The following is an 18,647-nucleotide window of genomic DNA, read 5'->3' as shown; positions in this document are numbered from 1 at the left end:
ACAGCTGAAATTCTTATTTCAATGTCTTACAAGGGTCTTGTGGGGGGAAAAAAAAGTTATTTACTAGAACTCAACACTTACCTAAGATCAGAAAATAATACAAGATGATTTTTGGAAAATGAAAGCCACTTTCTAGTCTACGCATATGAGAGTGCCACCTGCTGCTCACAGTGGCACTGCCACCTCCTGCTGTCAAAAGTGTGCGCGGTAATGGTCGGGGGGGCTCTGTCTGCTCTAAAAAGGAAGCCTTAAAGTTGCAAATGAACTGTCTCTGTAAATCACTGAAATCCTTCCAGCTTCATGCAGTCAGCGTAGACCAAAGGATCATAAATTGGAAATCATCCAGCTTATCTGGGGACCTGTCTGTGCTGTGGGTCTGGGAAAAGAGTGGCTGATAACAGTGCATGCACTTGCTTAAGAGTGTGCGCGGTTTGCACAGCCAGCTCGCCCGTATTACCGCCAGACAGACTATTCTACGTGGATGTCCTGGTTTCAGCCGGGATAGAGTTAATTTTCTTCTTAGTACTTAGTATAGTGCTGTGTTTTGGCTCTGATGTGAGAACAATGTTGATAGGACACTGATGTTTTTAGTTGTTGCTGGGTGATACTTACACTAAATCATATATAATAATATATATGTATATATAATATATATATAAAATACTAAATAATATATAATAAATGCCAGCCAGAGGGCTGGAGGGGCACGGGAAACTGAGAGGGGACATAGCCAGGACAGGTGACCCAAGCTAGCCAAAGGGACATTCCATGCCATATGGCATCACGCTGAGTATATAAACCGGGGGAAGAAGAAGGAAGGGGGGGACATCCAGTTATGGCATTTGTCTTCCTGGCTAACCGTTAGGTGTGATGGAGCCCGGCTTCCCTGGGGATGGCCGAACACCTGCCTGCCCGTGGGAAGCGGTGAATGAATTCCTTGCTTTGCTTTGCCTTGCTTGTATGAGCAGCTTTTGCTTTACCTATTAGATTGCTCTTATCTCAGCTGCTGAGTTTTACATTCCTTTCTGATCCTCCTTCCCATCCCTCTGGGTGGGGGGAGTGAGCCAGCAGCAGCGTGGTACTTGGTTGCTGGCTGGGGTTAAACCATGACAGTCCTTTCTGGTGCCCAACGTGGGCTCAAAGCGTTGGAGATAACAACTGATTTGATTGGAATGTGCTAGTTCAAATTCACAGCTGTTATTGCTGTTCAGCTGTTGGGGGGCAGGTCTCTGTGCTGGCCCTGGGGCTTGCTTGCCTTACTGTATATTAGGGCCCAGTGCTCATTAGTGGCTGCTTCTCGCTTTGGCTGCTTGCTGTGCTGCTGCACTGCTTATCATCTCACCGCACTGTGCCCGGGAACGTTCTGGTAACAGCCACGGCGATGTGCCTGGGCTGGCAGGTGGCCAGGGCATGGCTGCTGTTCTGTGCTGGACAGGCTGGAACTCCAGTGTGAACTCGGGTCAAGGGGACTGTGGCTGTGGCTGAGTCTGTGCCGCAGCAGGTACACCCCTGGAGAGACTGTGGCTCGTAGCCGAGGCTCCACTTGGAGCAGGTACAGCCCTAAGGGACCGCAGTCCGTGGGTAAGTCCAAGCCGGAGCAGGGGCAAGGGGAGGAGTTCACTGCAATGTTAAACACTACAGGGTGGTCCAAAGGGTCCAGGGGTGGAGACTGTAATGGATGGACCTTTAAATTGTCGTAAGCCATGATTTGAGTTTCATGTTACAGGCATGGCTGTAGCAGGAACCACCAGAACCACTGGAGGACAAGCCTTACATGCAGCAGTGCAAGTGCAGCGGTGACTCAGCCTGAGCTGGCTTTGAATCACCCCGTGCAGCACACAGCCTCTCCTGAGTGACCACCATGAGAGATCATGTTCATGGACTCAATGAACTCAGTGGACATTTTACAGACATCTTTACAGAGGTGGCGCATAGACTAGGGGGATGATGCCCGTGCATTACATCAAAGGATGTGAAGGGTGATGGTGGTTAACGAGGTGGTATCGGAAAGTGTGGCATGATGTAAATGGTACGGAATAAGGGGTGGATACTGTCCTGGTTTCAGCTGGGATGGAGTTAATTTTCTTAGCAGCTAGTACAGTGCTGTGTTTTGGATCTGGTTTGAGAACAATGTTGATAGGACACTGATGTTTTTAGTTGTTACTGGGTGATGTTTATCAAGGACTTCTCAGTTACCTGGGCCCTGCCAGCCAGAGGACAGCCAGGACAGGTGACCCCAACTAGCCAAAGGGACATTCCATGCCATATGGCATCACGCTGAGTATATAAGCTGGGGGAAGAAGAAGGAAAGGGGGGGACATTTGGCACTATGGCATTTATCTTCCCAAGTAGCCATTACATGTGATGGAGCCCGGCTTCCCTGGGGATGGCCGAACACCTGCCTGCCCGTGGGAAGCGGTGAATGAATTCCTTGCTTTGCTTTGCTTGTGTGCACAGCTTCTGCTTTACCTATTAAATTGCTCTTATCTCAGCTGCTGAGTTTTACATTCCTTTCTGATTCCCCTCCCCACCTCTCTGGGTGAGGGGGGTGAGCAAGCAGCTGCATGGTGCTGGGTTGCTGGCTGGGGGTAAACCACACCAGTGGAGGATGCTCTGTCCAGTGTGGTGTGTGTGGGACTGCTCTGCCCCTGGTTGGCAGGTCAAGGATGATACCTCTGCGCTAGGGAAGTGTCCTGTGTCCTGAGTCCTGACTTAGGCTGCTTCTGTGAAACGCTTAGAAGGTGATACGTGTGCATCATCCACCCCAAGAACATAATTGGAAGCTGAAAAGGATGCTGTCAGTGAACATTCACGCACAGAATACAGATGCAGTGGTGCTCGATCAAAAATAAAAATCCTGTAAGTCTGATTTAAGCAAATCTGCTCTGGAACAATGGGGGAAATTCAAACCCTATTTTGGGATTAAAGAATCAAGCCACAGTATTCCAACTCAAACGATACACAAACAGAATCACATGAATACTTAAAAATTCTTACTTCAAATATTACTGAAAGTCATTATTTAAACAATTTGAATGATTAGCTATGGATTTATGCAGAGAGAGGAACTGCAATTATATGAGCTGCATTCATAATGATGACAAGCCCCATTTGAATCCTGCAGTTAAACTGTAATTGTTTATGCCAGAGGAAGGTAATGTCTCGGCTCTTCCAAATTCTGCTACTGTGTCATTAAGGTCACCTACTTGTTTGATGCTAGAATATTTTTCTTTTCAGTGCAGTGTAAACACTGAAGGAAGGCCCCCTCATGACAGGAATTATGCACCATCCTTTGAGAAAAGTAGGTAGAAAAGTAGGGAAAGTGCTGGATCTTGGGGTACGCCAGCTTGATTCTGCAGGCGCCGTGGTGGTAGCAGTGTCTTGCAGCTTTAATGCCAATTGTTACATACTGAATCAGTCTGAGTTCTACTACTGTTTTCAATAAAACCAGGGTTCTCTCTCTTTCTAGGCATCATGTTTCCATTCTTTGTCACGGTGGTTGTTCTGCAGCCACTTTGCATCTTACAACGTGTTCAAATAAAACAAGCTCTAGGTATATTTGTTCCGTGCAGGAAGCTCAGGAAAATCTTCAGGTAACAAAGCATGGATGCGGCAGATGGGGCAGGTACTGGAATGTTGCTTAAGCCACGTTCTAATGCACTGCAAGAATAGGAAGATGTTGAGGAAACAAAGTCTGGTATAAAGAGTTCAGCCTAAGTCTGCTAGTAATCGTCACTATCGGGTAAGCAGTTTCCTGTGTTCTGTTACTGAAATCTGCGGTTAGAAAACTCCGATTCTGACACTGTGCTGATCAATTTACATTTGCACCTATTCTGCAACAACAAATCAGCAGTAAACAAATAAGGTAACAGGAAGTGGTCATGAACAGAAACATCACGTTATGCTAACATAATCCTGACTTTCTTACTACATGAAATCGATGCAGCTGCTGTCAGGTGGCAAATGCCAGGTTTATAGTGTGACAGCCCATTCTGTAAGTATGCTGCAAACACGTGCAACTCTACTACCAAATGTGTTCTCTGAAGAATCAGCTTAAAATCACTCTGATGAATTATCATTTCACTTAAAAATCTAGAGCTGGAAGCTTTCTGACGCAGCAAGACTGTATGTATGGTGAGTTTTGGTGTGCAAAGTATGTAAAAGAAAAGAGCGCGCTGTTCTTTAAGCACAGAAGGGTAAGGGGGGGAGGGTTGCTTCTAGAGAGTGGAACAACGGCGTAACTGAATGGGGTTCATCAACATTTGCATCTAAGTGATAAGAACAAAAGTCCTTACTTCTCTGTGAAAACGATGCCCACATTCTAGTTCACACATATCTCGGCTTAGCTCATCATGACATATTGTGCAAGGATCATCACTGGAGGCCTATACATAAAACATTAAGTTACTTGAAAGCTAATTCTAATAAGTTAATGTTGTTACTAATTTTAAACAAGTCTATTTAAGCTTTTGTACACAAAATGAACAAGTCAATTATGTTTTCCAGCAATACTTTGATTATTTCATTTTGTGTAGGAGGTACCCAGCAATCGCATCACATTCACTGATGAAGCGATACTTACTGTATAGTCTAGTTTTTTCCATTTAGATTTAGGTGTGGCTCCAACATTTCCCCAGGGCTGGAGATTTGGCTGAGATGGATTTTTACTCAAGGCTTTTTTCTGCGCAGGTTGTGCCTTGGCTGGGCTGGATACATTTTCTTCTGCAGGTACTTCCCGACTCAGAGTTCCAGCCCGTGCTGGTGAAGCAGAGGATGCTGAATTCACGTGTCTCCCTGTGCAAGCTGGTGCCTAGACAGGTATTGGAAAAGAGTCTGGAGCAAGTTCGTATTTTGGAGCTTGACAACAAAAGAAAGTTCACATTCTTTTCTGGACTGTACTGCCCTGTTCCCCCTGTCAGAGACACACAGCAGAGAAGGCAGCAACTACAGACACCACGGTACCTTATTTTGCCGATCCAGAATGAGTTCTGTGACTCTGCTTAGAATCTCATCGGAACTCAAGCCTGACAATGTATTTCCATTTATTTTCTGTACATCTTTTATGAAGCTGATCAAGTCTGACCTGAAGGGACAAAAAACCAAAAGAGGCAATTACTGATTGGCAATGCTACGGCTGTTACCAGCACAGTCGCGGTATTAGAGAACGCTGTGTTTGATTCCCAGCAGTAGAGCCTTTCAAAGAGACCAACTTCTCAGGTGAACTGTAGCAAGAACTGGCTTCCAGTATGTCTCAATAACTAGGATCTACCTTAATCATAAACCCCAAACAAGAAAGTAAAAATACTTCTATTTGTTAGTGGTTCTAATTGGGGGAAAAAAACCCAGAACACATAAGCCAGCACCACAGGTCTGTTCCCCTAAGGAATGTCTCACGCACAGGAGGGGAACGACGAATATTAAATGTTCTTGTGAAATAGAAGCCATTGACTAAGAAATCAACTCTTTCTGTATTTTATCACTGGATGTTCAGAACTTCTGTTACTCAACATAACATCGCACTCATAAAAACAAATACCTGCTGTAGTTTGGGAATATACTCTGTAGATGCGCAATAATATTTTCAATTGCTTTTTGAAGCGTTTTGTTGTTTGGAAGTCCAGAAGGCCTCAGTTGTCTAGCTGAGTCATCTTGGTGGTTCTGATTTGGCTGGACATTTTGAATATTACTTCCAGAAATGCCCAATGGGCAAGATGCCAAAACTTTATCACAATATAATCCTTCCAGAGGTTTGGAGTGTGTTGTCACCGATCCACCACTTGCAGAACAAGCCTTAGACTTTGCATATGCTGGCTTAACTCTGGGCTGTGTACTGCATGAAGCATGTGCTGGGCTTTGATCTTTAGAACTTGAAAATGCAGGAAGCAAATTAGGATATGCAGATGCAGAGGAATACATGGCAATGGCTGGATCACTGACTGAAGGTCTGCCTTGCTTTACCTAGGAAATAAACAGATATCACAGGAAAAGCATTGATTAAGTTGAGCAGATCTCTTGAGCATTTGCAGCGTGAACTATGACACATCTGGTCATGCTAAGAAACTGGAAGGTCACATCAGTTTATCTTAACTTGCCTTACCTGGGTAAAAATAACTGCAAAAAGGAGCTCTTTTAATAGGTACTACATGTAGACAACCTTTCTGAAACAGGATTAAACAGCAGAGCACACATGCAAACTGTTCCTTTAACATATTCTGGCTTTGCTAAAGAACGCACGGTTGTTGGACAGCTGTGAGTTGTACAGAAGCATAGCTTGAAGTAAGTGCCATCAATTTGAAAACACAAAATTCACTGCTTTTAATAGATTATATAATCTCTATATAATCCATTGTAATTTTTTTTTCCCAACAGAAACACAAGTCAGCTATAGTCATCATCTTGAAAAACTTGGGAGCTGACACGATCCAGGAAGACTTCTTTTTGCACTGACGGCTCGCTTCCATAAATGGAAAGAACTCCCTAAAACAAGTTCAGTTGTTTGACCCCATGACTGCTATTTGTTTCAGAACTTGACTGCTCTAGGAAGGTGGCTTTCAAACACACAAAACTAAAATTATACATTTCTTCATAGTCAAACCTGCTGGTTCTCGTTCTGTGTTCTTTAGTTTACCACCTTTCTGAAGTAATATTTTCCCTTCTCAGTAAAGGTGTTTAATTAATTAATGGAATTAATTAAAACAGGGAGAAAAGGGGTTTCATCAAGTCTTTTTCATTTGGATTCTGTATTTGCCTATTAAAAGTCCTCTTGCAACTGAAAGCTCTCTTCTAAAAGGTTACTCTTGTATTACTGCAGTAAAAATAGATGCTAAATGCAGAACAAGGGGCTCAGAAGTTGCTCTTTCCCATCCCGTAAATTGATGGTAACCTAAGGATGGTAACCAAGTTATCTACATAGTCTTGAGTTTTGTGCCAGTAAGTAGAAAGGAGATGCCTTGAAATAAGTGAGGAAGAAAAGGTATGCAGGAGAGCATTAAGTGTAACTATACAGCAGAACCTTGAATCTAAATTATACCAAAAACAAACAAAAGAAAACTCCATGACTTTCTGTAAAAATACATTTTAGAAAGTTGTGCGGCATCTTCAGTAAATTCAGGGATTTCATACATGCATGCACTACGACTGCATTTTACTTACTCAGTCAATTATCTCCCTTATTTTGAGAAATGACCAAACCCTTTTTTCCTTAATCCAAACTGTCCCAGGTCCAGTGGTGTCTGAATACTAATGGTCTTCAGGACTGGGCATCACCTCTATGCCCTGGTTTTCGTTTTACCATCAGTGAATGGCACCATGTAGGCTGTTTGCACTGCTGCTGCGGCTAGCTTGGCTGCAAGCATTTTATCGCTCTCACTCGTCTCGCCACCACCGTGCCAATCAATAGTTCAAGGTGTGCTGACTGAAGCTGACTTCATCCTTGCATCAGGAACAATCACAGGGTTTGGAAGTAATGATGTGACTTGAGCAAAGTGTTTGTGGAACTGTTGGCTCGCAAGAAAATATTTTTAAATAGCATTTATCTGGGATGCGGTCATTCCAGATGCATTTCTATAAATGTCTATACTCCATCTAGTTCATAACAGGTACGGCTGGAAGTTTATTTGGGTATTTGTAATCAGTTACACATGTTGGTGGAACGGAGCCTTGTCCCTGTGCATTTTAGTGCTACAGGAAAGTCACTATATGCAAAAACATTAGTCCCAATTCAGACAGATCATGAAGCGTTTTAAAAAGTTAACTTTGAACAGCTTAAGCCTCTCAAAGGACTTGAGAATGTGCTTCTCACTGGACATTTTCATGCTCATCTGCAATCACTTTTTCCTTTTGAATATTACCTGGATGTATGCAGAGACATTACTTTGTATTCCAGCCTATATATTCAGGTGTCCTGTAATGAAGAGCCGTGCCAATGCAATCTTAACGAGCTTTTTAGCAAACTGCTATCAAATGTAAGATACGTACTAGGATGCTGGGAGGAGAGGGAAGATTCGGAGTTTCCATTTTAGTGAGGCAGTTCCGTACACCATTTTTCACCGCCTGAATTTTTTCTTCATACTCGGTCTGCACAAGGAAAACAAATTATCCTATACATCAGCATTAACTAAAGCTTGCTCTTTATGTAAAATGGCATTAACACAACTACTTTTTTGCAAAATGCCAAAGATATCAGGCCTTTCAAATGGAGACGTAAGGCTACCATTTGCTACAGCAACAAAGCTGTATTTAAGTACTTCCACTGGTGCTTGAAAGGGTTTGCGAAACCCTTTCTAGTTCTTAAAACTCGGCCTAGACATTTTATATCTTAACTCTGCAGACTGTCTTCTGTTGTTTTTAAAGAAGTTGCATGGATTCCTAAAGTTCCAAAAAATACAATAGAACCAAGGGACCAGACTTGTTAACATGGGATCCAACTTTGAAGCCAGTGTTTAAAGGACAGATTTTTGCCTTTATAAAATTGAAGATACTCATTGTAACTTAACTATACCTAAATAATATAGACTTAAAATGGTATCTATCTTTTCAAATTAAAAAAAGCACAGTTCAGTATTTGGAGGACAAGCTACTTCTGTTTTAAAAAAAGGAATGCAAAATTATTTAAGGTATATATTTAGTTTTAATTTCCAAAATTCAACTTAAAGCTCATTAAGAGAAATTAAGGCTTACCTCCACTTTTTCCAGTTGTTTCTTTACATTTGAAATAAACACTTCCCAGGAATCAATCTGTGACTTCAGTTGAGGTGCTGCTGAAGCTGAGCTGCTGAAGTATTCAAGATTTTCAGTTAAACTCCAACATTCCCATTCCTGTTATTTTTGTTTAGGATCAATGGGTTTAGACAAAAATTCCTTCCCCTACCAACTAAATCACAGTTAAAGACTTCAAGCAATTTTACGTTAAAAATCACTTAAATAACTGGTACTTAGATCCCATCTAACCTTAAGATGTGGACTCCTCAAATGTAAATTAGTATTTTGCAGCAACATAAGGACAGGGAAATAATGTGGCGTAAATTTTATAAAAGGTAACATCAAGGGCTAAATTCCTTCCTTGTAAGGAAGGAAACAACGTTGCATGCCCAGCGGTTTTGTTTGCACTGTTTTCTAATTACATTGCAGCCCTTTCCCAGTAATACTGTACAGGAATAACTGGAATGTTCCCAGCAGCCTGATCTTTCCCAGCTAAGAAAGAGTAAGACAAGAAGCTTGCTCCTGCTCTAATTACCACACATCTTGGTAATTTAAAGGTGAGAAAGAGATTCAGGTTTAGGAAAGCTGTATTTAACTATTACGTTTCTTACGCACCTTTCGGTCTAGCATGGCTTTGTGAGCAAAACTGACTTGTCGAGTTAAATAATCATGATTAAACTTTCAGTAGTTATTTGTATTTAGCAACTAGTAGTACTGAAATTTCTGATGTAAACTCTCCATACCTGCTCAGTGACTTCAACAGCTTGAGGTTTGCTTCTGCAGTGGCAGCTATGCCATTTAGCTTACATACTTCTGTTTCCTTCCAGGTTTTGAGTACTGATATCTGCAACAAAACATAACTGTGTAAAGAATAGAAAAAGTGCAGTAAAAGCACTGCTGTAGCACAAGGAATAAAACCTCAAAATAGATTTTAGTAAGCATCTGAAACAATAGTTTGATAATACAAAGTACAACACACACACACAGTTCCTACAGTGAGGAATTTCAAGTGGAATAACAAGCCCTGGCAGGCCTGCAGGAGAATAAAAAAAAATTCACTTCAACTGATATTAGAAAGCTTCCATGAGTGTTCCATTTGCAACTTAAGCTATTTATCTATATAAAAATATATGTATACACACACACTTAAAGTGATTAAGGCAGCCTTTTAAATACTGCATGGTTGAAGACTACTGCAGACCAACAATTTTAATCTCCTACTGCAGGTGAGAGAGCCTTGAAACCTTTCTTAAGAAGAGACACTTGTTCATTATATTCAAAGCATTTCCAGTATAAAACATGCTGGTTTAGAAAAAAACTCTTGCTACTTATCAGTACTCTCCTCCTTCCAGTGAAACACACAAGTTGGCTGTTGCATTAATTCCACCGGGTAAAGAAGTAGCTATATATTCATTAACCGTGACTTTTAACAAGGAATTTTTTGTATACCTGTGGTTAATTCTTAATAATGGAATGTATTCGTAACAAGAATAAGTAAGAAACTCAATTACTAGTTGACTATTACTTGGGGCAATACTATATGCCCCAAATTCTGTGCACTTCTAATGCTGGTCAATAATAGTAATAATAATAATAATAATAATAATAATAATAATTTTGCCTTGATGATCCACAAAGTTTTATAGGATAACATCAGGAACAGCACTTGTTAATATTTAATTAACACTTTTGATACACACTTAGGAAAAGTTTTAGATACTATTTGAAAAGTAAACTGTTAGATTTCACCACCTTCCCCACCTACTATCAGTGCAAATGAACCAAGCTCTAGCAAAAGTGGTTTAAGATGTTTTGTTTGTACCTCTGCTTTAACAGCTCTTGCCACACACTCTTGGCAGTCATCTTGACTCTTTTTTATACGCTCTTCTAATTTTACTTTTTCATTAGCAAGTTTATTACTGTGAAATAAAAAGAAGTTAAATATTGTAGTAACACTAAGAACAGAGTAGCATTTAAAATCTACGGCATTTTACAAGTTTTCTATAGCTATTCTCTTTTCCCTGGAACCACCCATCTGCATTTACATTGTGCAGCTTGTGCCTTCAGGTATAGATTGCATCACGCTCATGCAGCCATACTGCTGGCTTCACAGACAGCACCTTGGAATTTCTTAACCACATTTCACTGTACAACCTAAAAAGCTTAAAGGATTTTGACTACTGAAGTCATGCAAATATTACTGTTCTGAGCGTGATCACATATATGTATCTATAAGTGAAACTGACTTTATGTTATGTGCAAATTAGTAACTTTTAAAAAATGTGTAGGTAACCTTATGTACATTAAGGACTCTTAAGTGTGTGAAGATCTAAAGCTACACAGAATAGTTCAGCGTGTCTGTACCATGCCCAACTTCTAACATGTGTTCTAAAACACAACATCATATAATCACGGGAAAAGTACATGATTATGTTGGAAAGTCAGATTTTTATTATTCTAGGTATCTAAAAGAAAATATTTACTTATGATAACTAACTTAGAATAAAGAGATACATGTTAAAGTGCTGATTTCTTCTAAGCCTGTTTACCCAGAGTGATGCATACAACTCCAATAATGACAAGTCAGCAGAAAAATGTAAATATTCCTGAAAGGTACAAGAGTTTTTACCTGGTCTCGAGATATGTGTTTAAATATACATTATACTGCTTTTCCTTCTCATCAATGGTCTTCAAATACCTACAGTAATCAAACATTTATTAAGCTTGTTCTGAAAAATGTTCATTAGCGAACACATAACACATTATTCTATAACCACAGTGACAACTACGCAGAGGTGATAATCTGTATGTTTCATATGTTTAATACCTTAAGTGCATTTAACTAATTAAGCAGTAACTAATATAAAAGTAGGCTGATGTTTTTTCAAAAGAGATGTGGCCCAAACTACTCAAACTAAATATAAAATACATATGCATATACATATATATATAAAATACAACAGCATTCAAAGACAGAAGTCTTCTCAGGTCTGTAAACTGCGATGAAACATTAAAAATTCAGTAGGAATTGTCAAATCTGATTAGAAAAATAATTTCTAAGTCAGACAGCTTCATCAGTTATCTAAAACCTATTTTACATGTTTACCTGTCACTTGCAAAAAAAATCAAAATACGAAAGCATACACATTTCAGCTTATTACTGTGATAAAACATCTATAGCCCGTTACACAGCCAATTAAAGATTTCTAAAGTCTTCAGAATGTTTCAGGAAAAGCTACTGATAATACATCATCAAATAACACATTTATTTTTCAGTATGTCACTGATGAGGTCTCATGGGTGCTTGTTGACTCTGGTAGAAGCTGAGTTGCTTCCTGCTCCCCCACAGCCAGGAGAGCTTATTGCCAGAGCAACAGCGAGGTTTGCTGCACGCAGGGTCATGCTGGGATTCATACGTGGATATTATTGATTTCAGTTCCATGGAAAGCCCTGCAGACTTCTGTTCTAAGGTGAAGGATGGGTTAAAAAACCCCCACAACAAATCCACACCAAAAACCCACACACCACATTAGATACGTGGTAGTTATGTGGTTCTTGCAGTTTTACTTGAATCTGAGAAATGAGTGACAGGACTAGATAAGAAGGAAGTGTGCAGCCTTGGATGACCCTCAAATAGGCTATGTGGCAGAACAGACAAAAAACCTGTAGGGAAAACAGATGCAGACCCGGGTTTGGTCGGGTTGATTGTACAGTAGAAGGAAGAATGAAAATGGAAATGAAAATTTTAAACTAATCATAATGCAGTATAGGATCGCACTGAGAAAGCAATGGCAAATCATGAAGAAGAAAATTGATAAAGGAGGGCAGATCTAAAGGATTCTGGAAAACAGGGGAAGATCTTAAATAGTGAAGGAGTAGTATTTGTTAATGAGGTTAAATAATGTTGTATGTAGATCCCACTAACAGCAGCTCTAGTCCAAGAATTGCATTTAACTCATTCCAGAATGACATGATCAGGGCAACAAGTTTGAGTTTTCACTCTGCATACATCATGGAACCAATATATACTGAAATTTACCATATTTATCAGAAATAACTGTACTTAATGCTGCTTTAAAAAAAAAAAATCAAAAGGGAAAGTAATGTAAATCTGTATTTAAAATTGGCACCTGTCATTGGTATCTGCGTGCTTTTTAGCCGTGTTCCTTAGTGCTTTTAAGTTCTCTTGCTTTTCTTTTTTCTCCTGTTGCCATTTTTTCACTTGTATTTCTAAGTCTTTATGAAACCAATCCAGTTCATTCTTTGATACCTAAAAGCAGAAAATAAGAAAACAGTATTTCTGAAAATACTATTTTATTCAAATGCCAGTTAGAGCACATTACTGACACTGACGATCAAAAGGTAAGCCAGTGAAAATTACAGTAAGAGTTTTACTGGTGCTTAATTCACCGTTAGTTCAGGTGTTTAGCGTGGGCAACACAGGCATCAATGTCTTCGCGCAGCTATCTGCGTACCTCATTTACCTGGCTTCAGAATACTTGCAACCCTGTTTTGCAGTCAGCTATAAGAAGAAACCCAGTTCCACAGGGTCACGTACATACTGATACCCAACTCAAAATCTAGGCACTGTTGTTTTAGTACTAACAACTGGGAAATTACAGTTCATAACACAATGTGACAGCTGCCATAAATGCTTGAAAAAAACTGAGGTAGCATCAATGTATCACTGGGAAACAGAAAAATGTATTTTTTAAAAAGTGCCTACAGTGCCCATGGACAAGTTCATCCACCCTGCATATAGACATGCTTTCAGCTCAAAACCTTCTGAGCTCACATTTTTACCAATATTCATACAAAAAAAGCAGATGTGAGACTCCGTCACCCCTTATATGGAGGTTTGCCAGGCTACTCAGGCAATGGTAAAGCTAGAACTCAGGAGCTCCCAAGCTGCAGTACCTAAGTTTACTCCAACACGTTGTAGAAGGACAAAAATATATTAAACTGAGATTGAATGACAGGCCCCATCTTCCTAAAGATTAAAGAAAGAGCACAGGGAAAGATGGGTTTGGTTCCACCAGAATTATTTTCTTTTAAACAGAAAAATCCCTTTTCATGTAGACAAATGGGTAGCCTGTAGTTTTAACCATAAAATTAATCCAGTCAAAGTGATAGCAGGCTGATAGTACATTTTGTGGACTACTCCCCAGATGTTTTCAAGAAAATAAAGCCTGTTAGAAAACGCAACAAATAATGATGAAAGCCAGCCAGCAGTGCAGTGCTTTTTTGTTCTCGGGGTGAGCCAAAACTAATACCTATCCACTAGATGGAAGCAACCAACATCCTATGTGTTTAAGTGTGTTCAAAGGAAGGTAACAGACAAAGATTGTGATGTTTGCCGAGTTAGACTTCACAGCAATGAGGATCACCAGTTAAGTTTCAAAAATACTGTTGATTAAATTACAACCAACCTTGTGAACCACTGCAGTTTGTCCCACTGTTGCATGGATAAAAACATTACCTTAGTCTCTTCAACACTTTTCTTTAGGAGCTTTTTTAAAGCACCGATTTCCTCCGAGCTTCGGCTTTGTAACTGTTCGTATTTTTCCTGTGCTTCTTTAAGTTGTTCTTTTAATACCTGATGCTCTTTTTCCATACGTAGCACATCTCCCTGAAAATAAGTTAAAAACAATCTAGTACCTTTTGCCACAGGGCAGCAAACATTCATGACTTCTAGAAGGAACAGCGTGCTGTCAGTTCAGATTCAAAATCTTGAGTGTGGTTGGGGTGAGGGGTTTTTGTTGGTTTGGGGGAGGTGGGTGCAGTGTTTAAGAGAAAGTTGTGTAACAGTTTCAATCCAGCTCAGGAAATGAACATTCATACTGGACAACGAATGAGGAATATGACAAGTTCAAAGGCCACATTTCCTCACTTTTATCTCCTGGTACAGACATAAGACTGACATTAACATCAGTCAGAGCTGTCTATATGTCCAAATGGAATATTTAAATCAAACCTCAATTTTTTGGAGAGAAAATATTAAATTTCCCTAAAACATACTTCAATATCTGAACAGCTACAGAAGAAAGCTATAAAACCTACTTGTTGTGGGCCTACGTGAAGTTTCCATGGAGACTATCACAGAATACAGCCCAACATGAAGGGGAGAGGACAACCCCCAAAAAAGCCAACTACACAAACACACCCTAAACAAACCAAACTAAAAAAGTATCTGTTAAAACATGTCATTTTGAGAGACCCTTTATCTTTTCACTACTGAATTTCTGGGCTTTAACCTTCTTAGTAAGAAATACAAACAAATATGCAGGTAACTTACATGTTGCATTTCAAATGGATGAAAAGGCGAAGTATTAGTGTCTCTATCAGCTACTTCACGATGTACCTAGAATACAAAGAATCATTAGTTTATTAAAAAGCTTTCCAGTTTATACATGCAACTAGTAGGTCAGCTCTGTTTTGGAGCTTTTGTACCTGACCTACAATTTTACAAATCCAACTACAATAAAAAGTAGGTCTATCTACAATGTAAAAAGAAGTTATGCAAGTGTTTCTGAAATGGACTTCAATCTATAATGAAAGCACCTTTTTGTCGTGAGCTTTTACTAGTTTAATTGACCATGAGGCACCTGCATTGAGAACAGTTCTCCAAGTTTTTGAACACAGCTGTGCTCTAAATGTCTGAAAACTTAAGATTTGCAAAACAGTGTCTGACAACTAAGGAGCTGTGTTTTGTGGCTCCTCCTGAACTCAAGATCTACTATGCAAGTGCCTCTACTTAGAGGGCACTAGACTCAAAGACCTTCAGAATCCCGGCTTGTTTTCTTCTAATACCTCCCATCAAGGACTTACTGAAAGAACTGAAGTTTAAAATCTAATAATGTGACACATAAAAGATCTAGTTTATGATGTTACTGTTCCAATCAGCTATTAAAAATCATAGTCAGATAATGTTAAACGGCTTGCTCTACCACATTTTTGCAAACAGAAATGTATCTGTCGGTGACCTTTTGACCTCTGATAATCAGAATCCACTAAATTGAAAACTGTCACTTCTTCTGTTATCTCTTCGCTGCATGTGTTCAAGAACCAAACAGAAATCCCATTTTAAAAGTCCTATCAGCCAAGTGACAGAATTCAACTGCCCAGACTGATGGGAAAGTAACTGTGAGCAATTGCTCAGGAAAGATTTAAAGTGAAGAAAAGTTCTGTACACAAAAAAAAGTTTGAAAAACAGCCATATTAACGTTTTGCTAATTTAGAAAGCAGTAATATAAAGACAGCTATTTCTCCTATAGCTATAAACAGCTACTCCTCCCTTAATGACAAGGAACAAGTGAAGATGAGGAATTCCTCCTCAGCAGTCCCTCTAGCATGTTGGATCATGTCATAAATGGATGTGTGAAACCGCCACATCCATAACTCTGAAAACCTGGCATCTTAGTGCAGTGTTTTCTGTAACAAATGCAGCTGTGACCGTTGTCTCCCTCTGTTACTTGAAATGCTTTCGCAAGTGGTGTATGTTGATCTAACTCTTGGATACCATTAAAGAGTGAACGCCTCTCTTCTGTTCAGCTGCTTGCCCTTCCCACTTTCAGGTGCTCACCAATGCTTTCTCTGCCTGTAGGCCAAAACTTTCAGGTTTTTTTACTTCAGGAGGGTAAAGGAAATGTGAAGGTTTGCCCCCCTGGACTCACCCTACAGCTGGGCTTCCACTGCAAGACCACAAGGGAAGCATAAGCCAACAGTTGTCAGAATGTACAAACCATCTAAAATCCTCAAATACTGTGGAAGTTAAATCACTGAACTAATTACAAAAAGAAAAAAACTATGACACAGATGTTTAACCTCTAAAGCAGTTTAAACCGATGTGCACCAATTCTCTCCTTTGATCCCAAATAAGAGGATCTGCAAAGATTTCAGGCAGAATAAAATTCAGTGACCGATGCTTTTAAGAATCACAAATGCAAGACAAGAGTAGCTGTAGAAAGTGTCAGCAGCTTGAACTGCAAGTTCTAAGGAAGTTCCCAGTCTGATAAACACCTCAGTATCTTCCAATTCATTGCCTTTTTGGGGGGAGATAAGTACTAGAGAATGCAAAATGCTACTCTTAAGATCCTTTACATTTGGGTGGCTGGAAGCATTACTTGAGTATTTGTGCTTGACACTCTATACAACATTTGGGCCCTTTGGGAATTCATAAAGAAATAATTCAAAAAGGAGTTGCACTTACCAGTGCTCAACACTGTCATTTATCACTTTAAAGCTCTCAGATACCTGTTCCATTTTAATTTCTTACCTGAACAGCTATCATCCTTGCATGAGGATTGCTTTTCATTAGAGGTATATCTCTACTTTCATTTTCCATCTTAATAACCTCTATACCACATTCAGCTTTATTTGTACTATTTGCAAGTGAAAAATTGCCTTCATAACATGTGTCATCCAAGTTCTCCAGCTGGCATTGAGGGTCTTCATATGTTTGTACTTCAGTTGATATAAAACTGCTGAAGATTTGTTTTCCATCTGAAATCACTGATTCATCATTATACTGATGAGCTACATGATCAGCATCAATATAACTAGGTTGCTCTGCAACTTTTGACATGAGAGGCATTTGAGAAGACACTGGCAATACTCTCTCATACTCATAACCCCAGGAAGTCTGAGGCAAAACTATACCAGTACTTCTAGTATCAAAGCACTGTAGTAAAAGGTCTGAAAATGATGACTCATTTTCTGTGGTATCAATATTTTGACTATGCGAAGAATGCACCAATTCACATGAAGTAGGCAAAGACCCGGGCAAATATTGTGTAGTCTCATAACTTGCTACTGTTAAATCAGTAGATGCTGATATATGGGGTTGCTTAGGATAAGAGAGCGGTTTGAATTCCTTAGCAGCTGGATTTAACTGTAGCTTGTTCTGGGAAGGACTTTCTTGCATATCACAGACTATATAATTTTCTTCTTCATTATCTCCAGTCTCATTTCTGTTTGTATTTTCTTTAATTAGAACTGCATGCTTTCTTAAGCCAATAAGATTATCCACCATAATGAAACGAAGGGATTTCAGAAGAAATGATTTCAGACCACCTTCATCTTCTACAATCTTTTGAGCTTCTTCAGGGAACTGTTCATATTCCCCAACTAGTAATTTATTATTAATTTCCATAGGGCCATGTTCTTCCAAGATTTGAGAGAAATACCTTCAAGAAAAACAAAAAGAGTTGTCATTATTAATAAAAGTTCTTTCACATAAACCTAAAATAGTATTTAATACATTATATCAGAACTACTGAGCAGTGATTTGGAAGATGGTGTTCTAGCCAAGCATAAAAATCTTCTGTAATACCCTTGCTTACCCACATCTTACGAAAACCATGCAACTATTTCAAAGGATTAGTATATACGTACCTATACCAGCCCAACAGGATTCAAATTCTGGACTTAAACACAGTATGTTATAAAAATTATGAAATACTACTAAACCCTTTAATCTACTAAACAGAAAAATGTATACATACTCATATAAACTCTCACAGGTTTGATCTGGGTTATTATCGAAAAGTCTTTGATAACTGTTGCTATTTGAAATGTCACAGAGAGCTTCAAATTCCTCTAGTTGCCCCCGAAGATATTCTGGGATTACGAACGGTTCATAAGAATTTGTAAAATCTCTGTAGCATTTGGGGGAAAAAAGAGAGAGAGAGAGAGAGAAGAAAGAAAGAAATAGTGCATATGTGAACAGTAATTCTTCCCCCTGAAAGTAATTGTATTTTTCACATATACTGAAAACAGCATACTGTATGGTAACTGCATAGTGCTAAAAATATAACCCAATAGCAAACTTTTTTCTAACAAGCAGAATAAACACTATCCCCAAAACACTCGACTGCTAAACTTAACTGACCTGCCGCTTGCTAATAATAAGGACTAGCTCTTGCTGGTAGCTTCCACGTGTACAAGCA

General features: G+C 39.4%; 1 protein-coding gene across 10 annotated transcripts in view; it reads right to left on the bottom strand.

The window, feature by feature from the left end:
- Positions 1 to 2,899: 2,899 nt before the first annotated feature.
- The window catches only part of TTC3 (tetratricopeptide repeat domain 3), a 68,321-nt gene continuing 52,573 nt past the window's right edge, over positions 2,900 to 18,647 (bottom strand). For 5 of the 10 annotated variants that reach the window (XM_040585063.1, XM_040585060.1, XM_040585061.1 and 2 more), the window contains 15 exons: positions 18,204 to 18,356; positions 16,976 to 17,885; positions 14,996 to 15,061; positions 14,180 to 14,329; positions 12,831 to 12,970; positions 11,330 to 11,398; positions 10,523 to 10,619; positions 9,444 to 9,544; positions 8,680 to 8,773; positions 7,978 to 8,076; positions 5,537 to 5,958; positions 4,963 to 5,083; positions 4,583 to 4,810; positions 4,296 to 4,385; positions 2,900 to 3,660 (listed from right to left, as the gene is read on the bottom strand). In XM_040585063.1, coding sequence (XP_040440997.1) covers positions 3,550 to 3,660; positions 4,296 to 4,385; positions 4,583 to 4,810; positions 4,963 to 5,083; positions 5,537 to 5,958; positions 7,978 to 8,076; positions 8,680 to 8,773; positions 9,444 to 9,544; positions 10,523 to 10,619; positions 11,330 to 11,398; positions 12,831 to 12,970; positions 14,180 to 14,329; positions 14,996 to 15,061; positions 16,976 to 17,885; positions 18,204 to 18,356 — 2,851 coding nt within the window. In that variant the 3' untranslated portion in view covers positions 2,900 to 3,549. Of the gene's footprint in view, positions 3,661 to 4,295; positions 4,386 to 4,582; positions 4,811 to 4,962; positions 5,084 to 5,536; positions 5,959 to 7,977; positions 8,077 to 8,679; positions 8,774 to 9,443; positions 9,561 to 10,522; positions 10,620 to 11,329; positions 11,399 to 12,830; positions 12,971 to 14,179; positions 14,330 to 14,995; positions 15,062 to 16,975; positions 17,886 to 18,203; positions 18,357 to 18,647 lie in introns of those variants that run through there. The other 5 variants (XM_040585062.1, XR_005826552.1, XR_005826553.1 and 2 more) reach the window with 5 other exon arrangements.

Source organism: Falco naumanni, chromosome 2 (genome assembly GCF_017639655.2).
Source record: "Falco naumanni isolate bFalNau1 chromosome 2, bFalNau1.pat, whole genome shotgun sequence".
NCBI classification, from domain to species: domain Eukaryota; kingdom Metazoa; phylum Chordata; class Aves; order Falconiformes; family Falconidae; genus Falco; species Falco naumanni.
This window is presented reverse-complemented; position numbering and strand designations above follow the sequence as displayed.